This window comes from Seriola dumerili, unplaced genomic scaffold (assembly GCF_002260705.1).
Source record: "Seriola dumerili isolate Sdu_G_001 unplaced genomic scaffold, Sdu_1.0 BDQW01000216.1, whole genome shotgun sequence".
Taxonomy (NCBI): domain Eukaryota; kingdom Metazoa; phylum Chordata; class Actinopteri; order Carangiformes; family Carangidae; genus Seriola; species Seriola dumerili.
In genome coordinates this window covers 5126025-5138290 of record NW_019174471.1, presented here as the reverse complement: position 1 = coordinate 5138290, position 12266 = coordinate 5126025, and the positions used below count along the sequence as shown (strand labels likewise).

The 12266-nt window shown below is 42.5% G+C and overlaps 1 protein-coding gene across 6 annotated transcripts in view; it reads right to left on the bottom strand.

Moving 5' to 3' along the window:
• Positions 1–12266, bottom strand: part of ntng1 (netrin G1) — a 103443-nt gene that overhangs the window by 89400 nt on the left and 1777 nt on the right. For 4 of the 6 annotated variants that reach the window (XM_022754122.1, XM_022754120.1, XM_022754124.1 and 1 more), the window contains exons 1-2: positions 11319–12014; positions 3020–3702 (exon numbers count right to left, since the gene is read on the bottom strand). The exons of 1 other annotated variant lie outside the window; for it this stretch is intronic. In XM_022754122.1, coding sequence (XP_022609843.1) covers positions 3020–3268 — 249 coding nt within the window. In that variant the 5' untranslated portion in view covers positions 3269–3702; positions 11319–12014. Of the gene's footprint in view, positions 1–3019; positions 3703–11318; positions 12015–12266 lie in introns of those variants that run through there. One more of the 6 variants, XM_022754121.1, reaches the window with a different exon arrangement.

The window sequence follows — 12266 nt, the reverse complement described above, 5'->3', positions numbered from 1 at the left end:
TGAAATTCTCCGATAACGCGGCCTAATGATAATTGCCCCGAATTTGCAACGATTTGACTTACGATACAAAGCACTATTGGCATTGCAGCAGCATACTGGCAGTCAGAGTAGCTGGAATATCAATGATAATTATTCCATTGTTGATTTGGAGCCACGTTACTGCCTGGGGTAAACATAAACCAATTGCAGTGAATTGGACTCGATGGTAAGCGGCAGGGGTCATATTTCACTGATGTTTGTGTGATTTGTGATGAGTGGAGTACAGTAGAGAGAGGAAATGGTTATGTGGGAGCTAACCACGGCCTGTTTAATTGAAGCACTCCTATCACATTGACTGCCGGAGACATGAGGGCGGCATCGCGGGGCAAACTCCCACTAATTCAATAAGCGATCATCAGACTGTTAAAAGGCTGGCAATAATAATAATAATAAACCCAGTTTCAACTGTGCATCTAGAAATGGAATGGCTCCAGTGAAGAATCAGACACGGCTGACCGCTGTTCACCCCAAACTCAGCCAATTTATCCACAACACAGCTGCTGCAAAGCTCCACCAGACACACTTCAGGTTCAAATGTGGATCAATCAGAGGTCACGGGGCCGCCTGGAGGGAGAAGGGAGTGTGACCCGTTTTGAACATGACCTCCCATCCCATCCCCGCCGCCAAACTCACTGTGCCTTCAACCAACCTTGGCCGATCATGGGAGTCAGCATTTTTCAAAAGTGCCTGGGAGATGTCAGTCTGAATAATGTGTCCTATGAATAAAACACATTAGCTACAAAACATGTTGAATTATTCACATTTCGGAGCCTCCATCCCGCCCCATGCAGGAGATATTAGTTCTTTAGTCACAGTATGCTTTGCACAGAGTCCTCTGAGGCTTTGTCTCCCCCCATGTTCACTCCTTCTCACTTCTCTCTTGATCATTCACTCACTCTTTGTCATCTGTATTTTGTTAATCCCTCTCTGTTCCTCTGTCTCTCCTCTCAGCTGACTTTCTGCTGATGGCAACTGTCTATTTATAATCCTCAACTTACTACTTTTCCTGGAACATCTCACTATTTATCTAAAGAGCTCTTGAAGCTGTTGAGAAGTGCGTTTGTTCTGAGAGAATCTTTGATGACTTGGTAATAAACGACGGCCCAAAATGGACTCATCATTTAGCGTTAATCTGAGGCAACCAGCTGTGAGTTTCAAAGTGGAAAGGACCCGGAATAAGGAGGAGGACGATTTGCTAATTAAATACTTGACCCAATATGCATCTTTTGCTCATTTTATTTTCAGCTCCACAAGGAATTTGTGATTTTCATGATTGCAATATAATTTGTAGAATCAACAGCATCAAAGGGTAAACCAATCAACCAATCACTGCTTATTATCGCGCTGTTTAAATATAAAATCCCTCTCAATCTACGAAACATCACTTTGAAGTCCTCATGATTTTACCAGTGTGGAGCCCTTTATTAGCAAGTCAGTCATGGCAAATCTGCTCTTTGATTCAACAAGACTTTCACATTCAGTTTTTGTGGAATTTAACAGAAAAATAGCTAATTAGTTCTTTATCTTAAAAAGCCTCTTTGGAAGTCAAGTGTTTTTAGTCATAAAACAACTTTAAGCAAAACAAAATTTAAAAAAAAGCTAATTGGATCAATTTTGTAACGCAAAAAAGGAAATTAAGATTCCTTATCTCTATGATTGAAACTGTACAGTAATGATTTGACCTGTTGCCAGTTGAAAAACATGAACATTCCTTTGCACAGGAAGTTGCATTATTATGTTTCTGTTTCGTTTAATAACAAGACATACAGCCAATAGCAAGAGTCTGCAGCCTGCACAGTGCTGCTTTGAGCTAAATGCTAATGTCAGCATGCTAACATTTTCGCAGTGACAATGCAAACATAGTGGTGTTGAACAGCTATAATGTTTACCATGTTTAGCATGTCAGCAAGCTGACTTATCAGCTGAGGCTGATGGGGATGTCATTAACCAAAGTACCGGCCAAATTAAAATTTTGGCTGTACAGGAAAAGCAAAGGATTGACCAAAGGATTTTTTGAGAAATTTCATGGCAAATCCATTCAATAGATGATGAGATGTGTCAATCAAAACCAAAACTCTGAGTTCATGGTGGTGAAAAAGTCAGACGGTACAAGGACCACGAATGTCTGAAAAAGATTTCATGGCGATCTGTCTGACAGTTGTTGAGATATTTCAGTCTGGAGAAAAGTGGTAGACTGAAGGTCCAACCAACTGACCCCGCCATCCATATCAAGCCACTTGGATAGCTTGGCTTGGCCAAATAACAGAGATAGAAGTGAGCACTGAGAAACAAAGTGACTGACGAGAGACAACTGTGTCCAAAGTAAAAAGTAGCCCTAGATTCGACAAATACATTTTAAGTTTGAGAAATGATCAATGATGAATTGAGTCTAAAAAAAAAAAACAGTACTACATTGGGAAAAGGAAACTAGCCTTGGGGATTTTGCACTTGAAACAGTACTCCACTTAAGTTCTCATGTTGTATTTTTAGTTCACCTTTGCACTATTTCATCCAGACATTGTTTGAATTTTTAGGCCACTCACTCATCCAACTGTGGCAAAAAGACACACATTCTCCCTTTGAAACACACAGTGACTGAGGCAACTGTATTTTTTGCAACTCTGATGTGTGTGGGGAGCGAGATGTGTGTTTTCATTGGTGAAGTCACATTACACAGTGTTTTCTGCAAGTAAGCATCATCAACAGCGCATCAGACAGTGTTTGCAGTGCACACCGAGAAGCAGCTCTCTAAACAGCAGAACATGACGTCAATGGGCAGAAACCTCTATTTCTTCAGTTGCAGCCGTGTATCTGAGTCACACAGGCTTTGAAAGTGTCTGTTACAGCTCTGGGGTCAGAACAAGCTGAGTAGATACAAGATACACAGACACAGATAAGAAAGCTGCCTTAGTTTTCTTTTTTTTTTAACTAAGTGTAAAGTTTTTTTTTAAGGGGAAGATATTTGGGCTGTTGTACTCACCAGGGCGCAGTACGTCTCTGGAGGGTCTCCACAGGTTATGTTGGGGGGATCCAGAGTCACTTTCAGGTACTGGGTCATATCTGCCGCCTCTGGCTGACAGGCCATGTAGTCCCAGGTTAGGCCTTCATCTGAGAAAACCTGGGACTTACATACATCGTAGTGGCCCCATGCTGCAGGGTAGTGCTGCATGGCCGCCTGGCAAAGAGCGGTCCACAGCGCCTGCAGCGTCAACACGAAATTGAAACGCATGACTGGTCCTCTCTCAGCTCCTTCTCAAGGAGCTGTATCTCCTTCTGAAGGTTTATGAACAAGGGATCCCTCTGCTACTTCCACTTACTACAACACACTCAGCTGGAGTGAGGAGGCATGCCACACTCCCTTCAGGTGGAGCAAGGGTCAGTTCAGAAGTGTCTTGTTTTTTTTTTTGTCTTTTTTTCACTATTTCTCTCTCTCAGGTTTCTGGAGTGGTGGATAACTATGATGATGCTGAGGTTACCAGCCCATTGAGAAGATAAGAGGAGAGGACTGAGGGAGGGAGGAGGACGGTGCAGGAGAAGGTGGAGGAAGAGGGGGGAGGTAAGAAGGAGATAGCCCCCTGACACGCTGATAGGAAGATGAGTGACAGGTCTCCTCAGCTTGCCTGGCTGTCAGTCATAGTCCTCGTCCTGTGTGGCGATCTGGCACTGCGGAGAAACAAGAAACAGAGGAGGGAGGGGGTAAATATACTGTACCTCCCTTATGGAAATAGAAACCGACAGTAAGGAAACCATGGCGTGGTTAAATGGTGTACATGTGAATAGAAAGCTGGATGTGTGTAAGAGAGAGGTGCCATGTTGGTGTTTGTTGTCTATCAAAACACAGAAAATCAGTAAGTGAGGCCATCAGGGTGAATTGGATCCTGCTGCTTTCACACCAAATCCTCATCTCACTCAGCGGTATCAGGCCTACAGTGTTACAGCCGTCCCCACAACCTCACACCCCCTCACCCACCTTACACACTCCTCACACTCCAAACTGCATGGGCTGGGGTGAAACCTCAAGAACATGAAAACATGAAGAATTGTCATAAGTCATATTCTATTCAACCATGGTCATTTTTGACCAAGACGGTTTGATGTCTCGCATCAAATGAAGCGAGACATCAAAACACGCAGTCTTAATCATAGATACTGAACAATACTGTAGAACACTCTGCTTAATGCTGTAAATTTCACTCTACCAGCTATCTAACGAGAAACATGACACTACAACTGGCCATGTAACATATCACAGTTTAACGTCTGCTTTGGCAGGAAGAAACTACTTTCACTGTGTCCATAACAAGAGGGGTGGTGGGAAAGAAGAGACTGTATAGTTGCAACCACTGCACAGTAAATGAATATAGCCGTACCGGAAGTAGTTCAAAAATAAAAAGCTGGCTACATCAGCTGTATTGAATTCTGATATCTAAAGTGCTATCATGGAGCGCTGGAGTCAGTAATCCACCAGGGACTCTGGGGTGACCTTTAGTGTGTGTGCTGTCTTTAAGGATATATATTTCTTTCCAGTTTCATAATGACCTGTTGCTGTAGAGTAATTAGTGTTTTCATTTGAACGTCATGAAATATTAAGCTTGTGCATTAATTGATTTTTTGGCCACTTGAAGGCAGAGCAAACTTGTTAGCAGATATGAAGCATCATTATAATCATTTTGTGGCCACATGATACATGAAAATGTCAATGTTTTCTCTCCTTTCAGCCATAAAATCAAAACAATGAATTGAAAGACACTGAAAGCTCAGTACAGCTGAGGGGAACGGCAAAGTTCAATGAGGTTCATCCATACAAGCAACACCTTTCACACCTTTCATATAAAAATATTGGTTACAGCTGCTTTAATTTCCCTTTCACGAGAGTGAGCAAGTGAAAACACCAACACCAGAGTTTAACTTACTTTATAAAAAGTCCTACTTTCAAATAAAAACAGTCGTACATTATGACTGCTTTTCAAGTTTCATGTCATCAGTGGCAGATCTGTCCATGGCAGGAGCCACAGCACTATATCACATACAGTGATTCACATCCATTTATAATTGCCAACCACTGTGCGCTGTGGCCTCGCTTTTTCTTTTGTCTAAAGTTTTTGCACTGAAAAACCTTTAAACACAGCTGAGCATCAGGCTTGAAAATATCTAACCCCGCTGTCTCTTTTTTCTTTTGCGGTTCATTTCACTGGCATCAATCTGAAATGTAATCACAAATTGTCTGCTTTTACAGATATTTATTCCTCCTTTTTGTTTTTGAATTGAGCCTCAAAAGTCTTTAAAATCAGGCGGTCCACATCCTGCGTGTGTCTTGATCTCTCTTTGGCCAGAGACACAGCAGTGAGCCAGTTGGCTGAACCTGTAGATACAGTTATGTGCAAACAGCAGGTGACTGATGGAGACCAGAGACAACGGTTAGAGACAGGACGGACAGACCGGTAGACATATTAGTAATGCTTAACCAGTCAGCTAAGTCAGTCTGTGTGTGTGTGTGTGTGTGTGTGTGTGTGGCCAAACACATTACTGTTTCAGCGATGTATACACAGTTCAGATATCAGCATAAACAAAAATAAGCTGCTGAGCGTATGCTGTTACAAATTGAGGAAGTGACACGTGTGTAATTGTGACTGACAATTAACAGTCTATCTGAATCCTGAAGACACGCTAAAAGACACACCTTCCATATAGAGAGAGAATGACAAACTGTAGGCCTAAAGATGTGAGGATTTGACATACAGGGTTGTGGTAATACTGATATCTTTATTTGCTTCCTCAAAATGTAAATTTGACGCATTGTAAACCAGGTATAATAGATCTGGAGCTGCATCTTTGTCAGATATTTTCAACCTGTGCCATTCAGAGTCATTTCAGTCTGATAGAATGTAAATCATCATTTTATGGAGCAGCCAAGGTCAGGGGCAAAGGCTCCGTAGCATACAAATACACTATGTCCTATACAAAGCAGCAGGCACATGAAAGAAAAAAGATGTTTTAATACTACTGGAAAAAAAGATATCACAGAAAAAAAAACTGAAAAAGTGAGATTCTCCAAACATGACGTGATAAGTTAAAAAATATTCTCTAAAAATGGATTCAAACTGAAATATTACGGCATACACTGTGGTGAATGTACAGAATTTAATATCGGTCATTCTAGTGCAATAGAAAAATCCATCACATCAATCACAATGAGCCTTATCCACGGATATGGTCGGAAACTGAGATTCAATTTTGCAGATGATCGAGAAAGACAATGTAAAATCAGTGCAAAAAAAATAAAAAAAATACAAGAGCAAGTATTGCAAGTCAGAGGACAGAGGAAGGAGGATGAGGTTAAGGGGGAAAGAAATAAAGCACCTTAAATGTAAAATGTAAGAATGTCAAAGGGGGAGATGTCACCAGGTGAGGAGGCAGCCAATTATCCAGAGGAACTCTTGGCACCGAGCTCCCTGTTCCCATTAAGAGACATAATATTACCATGTTAAGGAGGAGACTAAAGAGATGGCCAGAAAGTGTCTGCATGTGTGTGTGTAAGGCTGTGTGTGTGTGTGTATGTGTGTGCTTCACATGCAACCTCTGGATAAAGAGAGGTTCGAGTCATGGGTAATGAGACAACAAGCACTAGCGAGGCTTCGATAACAAGCAATAGAGATCACAAAAGCAGGGTCATTATCACTGCACCGTCCTGGACACAGTGGCCCCTTCCTCTCATTACTCCCTGCTTATAACCCTTCGTCGCCCCGAGGAGACAAGGTGAGGAGAGAAAAGGAGAGCAGATGGAAGAAGTGTGGATGTGCATTTTAAGTGAGAAAAAGGTTTATTTTAGGGCAGGTTGCTTCCTCCAACCATCGATCAAGGTTTGAGGACATCAGAGGAGGCGCACTCACAGGAAGTCTGAAATTCTGCCATGTACAGGAATATACAGGCACAGAGCGATAAACACTTACAGTAACAGTGGGAGGTTGCTGGGTGTGAGGGAGGGTGATGGCCAGAAAAACTACTTTGGTGTTAAACTTAAAAAAAAAAAAAGGCTTTTTTCTCTGCACTGCTGTGAATAGAAATGCCTATAATGTAGAAACATTTTGCTCGTTACTACAAAAATATATTTATCTAGCACCATTTATCAGTAAGTACAAATATGAAAAAATATGAAAAAGTCAGATATAAAGTATGAAACATTTAAACTGAAGTTTTAAGGTGTAACAACAAGGGAAATATGGTTACTTGTTAAAACTATTTTCAAAAGGAAAATTGCCTAAACCAAAATGTTATTCACCTGTGTGGGTGTCAACCATTAGAAACAAGTAAAATCACCTTAAAAATCTTCACCAGACATATTTTAAAATCCATAAAAAATATTCTGCTTTGAATGATCATTTGTGTCTGGTGTGATTTTTTTGAGAAAAAGTTTAATCCCCTGGTTAAAAATTCTTATTTAATTACATCTTCTCCTCAACGAAAGATCCAGAATCTGTAAAAAATATGCAAATATTTTACATTTCAGAAGTTTAACCACCGGACAAGAGACGTCTCCTGCTTCATTTAATGCGCACTGAAGGTTTCAAGTTTTCACACTTCATGTGTAAGTTGCATGCTGGACCACAGTAGCTTTTCAAACTGGCTGTGGGGTCACAAAATTCTAATTTAAAACACAGAGAAACTCTTCTCCCGTGAAAACAGCTTTCTAGTGTCAAACTTTGCACAGAAATTGTTCTGTACAGTGAAGCTCAGACATTCATGTGAAGTAACAATGAAAAAACACATTTTTGGTGTTTAAAAATACATACATTAAGTCAAAATTTGAACACAGGCAATTAAATAAAAAAGTTGGCTACTGGTAGCTTTTAGGGCAAATATATTAATATAGACTTTCATACAATTCTAGTAAAGTACATAGAGTACACCAGTTTGTGATGTGTGCACTCACAGTCTGCCTCAAACGAGGGGACTGTAGGTACCAAGCCGCCAGTGCTGCAACCTGCAAGCTCAATTTTATATTCAAACACATGAATCTTTCACTAAGCCCGAGAGGGTTTGTTTGCCTGGCAAGGTCGCCCCACCCACCCAAACAGCCACCCATTACACCCGACCTCTCTCCTGTCTCTGGGCCTGAGAAACAGCCCCTGGTGTCCACTTCCATTTTATCCCCGGGGCCACTCGAGCGTGACTGAGTGTTTTCTCCAAATCATGGGGGAAATGTTACACGCATATCCCCAGAGCCGCTCCCTTCTACTATGGGGAGTCACTTGTAAATCGTGCATATCATCAAATGAACAAACGAAGGAGCATACCCTTCATTTTATGCCCTGCATGCCCTCTTCCTCTTGTTACAGCTCCTTTTTCTTTCTTTAGCGGCAATACATGCCATCCTTTACTTTTATGTTTCATATAGGCAAATAAACAGTTTGTTCTTTTGACCCATGTTTCCTTCCTCTGTCCCCAACCAATTCATCTCCCATCCTCAATTTTTGCCCATTGATTGTTTCATTTTTTGTTGACTAGTGATTTGCGTGGGTTCAGCATTTTCACCTGCTGCTGGCTGTGTGTTGCCAACATAATCAACTGCTCCAGACTGCATTAATAGTTGTTCTTTGACCAAAAGGCCCCAATTTCTCTCACCCAGGACACAATAGTAAGACATGTGAAGTCATAACCTCTCAGGATTCACCTGTGGTGGCCCACAGCGGGCAGTACTTTCACACCTGCCTGCCTCACTGTTTAACAATTCAACGAATTAAAAATGTCCTAAAATTTAAAGAAAATATGTCAACTTTAGTTCTAAAGGATGTGCTCAGCCCAGAGTACGGTGGCATAATTACAAGGTTACCACAGCTATCTGGACTATTTTTCTCCCTTTCATTTTTAATTTCACGCATTTTATGCACTTTCAAGGGCAGTTTCTGACCCTGCTTCTGTCCTGTCTCTACCTACTTTCATCTTTTCTGACTCTACCTGTTTCATATTCCTCACCAGTGCCTTACTAAAAGAGAAACAAGAGCGCAGGAGAGAGAAGGGCAGAAAGACAGGAGGGCAGACAGTCAGAAACAGATGAAAGACAGATAAAGATAGAAGCTGGCCGGGCTTCGCAAAAAAAAAAAAAAGACTCCTGCCTGCTCTCTGTGCTCCACTCACCAGATTTCTCCACCTGTCTTTCCAAAATCCTAATCTTGCCTGTTAACAATCTGCCAATAGGGCCGCTGTCCTCATGAATAAACATATGGAGATTGGAGCATGGTCCTGCAGACATGACAGCCAGCGTTCCTGTAGAGCAGCGAGCATGTCTATAATGCATCCCTGGGGCTCGCCTCAGAGTCAGCCCATCACTTAGAGCTCTTTCCCACTTCTTAAAATGTCGCCGCCTTCAATCGGCAGGCTTATGATCTTTTAATAATGATGACAGGTAGCGAATGGGTAGAGTGCTGACAGCTGGTTAACTGACTGTGTTGGAGATGGGTGGGCAGATTCGGAAAGAATCAAAGCTGAGGATCTGCTCCAGGGTTAGAACAAATAGTTCATCTGTTTCAGTTATCCAAAACTGGGCTTGTATTGGGTTTTGATTTCCACCTGTGATGTGATGAATTATGACTTGCCTGCAATAAAAAACCCAGACCATAACAAATTTCTAACCCTGAAAGAATTTCCTTAATTGAGAGTTTTTGTTTCTCCTGTTTGAGATCTTTTCTACGTTAAAGATTAACTGAAAAATAAAAAATAAAAAATCAGAAATGTTTGCTTTGGTGTTGGCCGTGCTTGAACCCTTCTGAGGTAATGATTCTACTAACAGGACGTGTCTGCTGCCTCTCCTCAAATCCAGAGTCTGCTGGAGCCAGACAGGTCAGGTCTCTGAAGACAAGCAAGTCCCTGACTGCTCAAGACGTGCTTCACTTGCCTCCACCAGCTGCATCTGCCACAGTCCTATATCACTCCCTCTTCCTGACTCCATCCACCCCCCCGAGCAGCCAAAGCTACCACGTGCACACTGTGCGTGCGAGAGCAGCACTTTTGACAGGGTGACTGTGGCAATGCTGCCCCAAGTCGAGCTGAACACCCTCGGGCGTCAGTTACTCCAATGAGACAGTGAGACAAGATCACGCCTACACCACCCTCCCTCCCTCCATCCCTCCATCCCTCCTTCCCTCTGCCTCTCCTCGCCACCAAGCATGCTTCTCTTTGCGACACAGGAACATCTTATGCATTATTAAAGACACTTTTCCTAAAAGGCTGCTAGCACATTATTCTGCAACCACAGTGACATGTCTAGAGACTCAAAATGTCCACTTTAGCTCTAAAGAATGTGCTCACCCAGGTAGCTCTCTCAAGATGGAAATATTGTGAAAAGGCTGGAACAGCCACATAGTTTAAAGCGACAGCTACTTTAACCCCATATACAACGACTTATTATAGGCCTACCTGTCATTTTATTAAAGCAGGAGTATGAAATATGAAATCAAAGAATGAAAACAGAGGTTTAGAAGGGACCTAAAAAAGACTATTGATTGTTGCAATGTTGAGTCTAATATGATCATTAACTCATCTGTTTCAACTGCAGGTGTAGTTAGAGGAACAGCTGCAATCTCATTTTCTAAATACTACTGTTCCTCCATCCAGCACGTGCCTTCATTCTGAACTCTGAGGCAATCATCTTTAATGATAACAGTTATGAGCATGAATAATTGTTTATTACCCAATACAAAGCCAAGATAAAGTCATGTGGTTCTTGCAGATTATAACTGTTATAAATAATATCATGATATAATGTCACGCCTGAAGTCTAACTCACTGCACTTTAGAGCACAAACGAGCATTGAAATCAAGCAGGTCTGAATTCAATGAGAAACTAATTCATGTGTAGAGTGAACCACTACTGAGACCATGTACCAAAACTAATCTAACTGAAGGCTAAAAGCTTGCTCATATAATGGTGTATTAAAGGTAGACCATGACACAAAATGCGTGATAGATTGACAACGATTAGGAAACAAGTTCCACAAGGGGGCGCCTCTAAAAAAATGACCTGAGGAAATGGTGTTAAGTTATGGATTCATTCAAGGTCACTTTATTTCTACATTTTTATAAAAGTCATTCTTTGCGGTTCAGGAATCTGGAAAGTTGTTTATGTTTTTTAGAAGTTAAAGACCCACAACTCTGTGCCCGCTCCGCATCTGGTCATTATGTGAGATAAACGCATCCAGGCCAAAGCCAAGTAACTCCCAACGATGACAACCAGCTACTTCAACTCAAAAAGTAAACTTTACAAGTGAAAAGGTAAAACTTACATCTCTTGAATGCCCCTCTTGGACCGGGCTCTCCGTGTCCCTCAGCTCTTTAACGCCGTTCAACAAGTTCAGAGCAGCAGAATGAACATTGATGAAGAAAGAAGCTCTTTAAGATGCGCTCCTTAACGGGAATGTGATGAGTATGCACGTCAGTCTCTGAGGAATCGCTTTGCGCACCATCTCTCACTCTTGTTTGGTGACCGAGGGGGGAGAAAACGATCAAGAGGAGGATATCCCTGCCACTTCAAAACAAATGACTTATCACCGTCCTGAGGGCTCGGTCAGCACCGCGCCTGGTGGAAACGGAAGGATTTCTGAGCAGGAGCTCCGGTGCCAAAGTGTCCATCATCCTCTCTCCAAGTGTCATTCCATCACGGCGTCAATCTGAGGCACAGTGATGTCCGCAGAAAAGAAAACCCCCACTACTGCAAAACAAACTTTGACCTGCTGGCGTGCGTCCCTCCTCTTTTCGTCCTGTTTATAATTCCTTCATTCCCAAAGACTCCAGCGTGCGGCTCTCTGCGCGAATCTCGTCCTCACTATCTTCTTTCTCTCCTTCTCCTTGGCTATGAATTGGTTTCAGCCACTCAACAGGGACATGAATCACACCAATTAAACTCGGCTACTGAGAATATCCTTTCGCATCAACGCATCTTCTCCTGGCCGTCTCCCCGGCACGGCGCAGAACCGACCGCCCAGACGGAGATGACGGGGAAGAAAATGCGCTCCGAGGCTCTATTAGATGAGACGCACACTCAGCTTGTCTTTCCCCCACCACCACCACCACCACCACCACCCCCCACACACACCTATGGTTTCTCTCCCCACCCCTCTAGCCCGTCTCCAACACCCCCAACCCAGCCCCCACCCACACACATTCACATCTACACACACCATCCTCTTTCGGGACCCGATAAAACTCAGGAGGGGGGGAAATCGCCTCTAGTT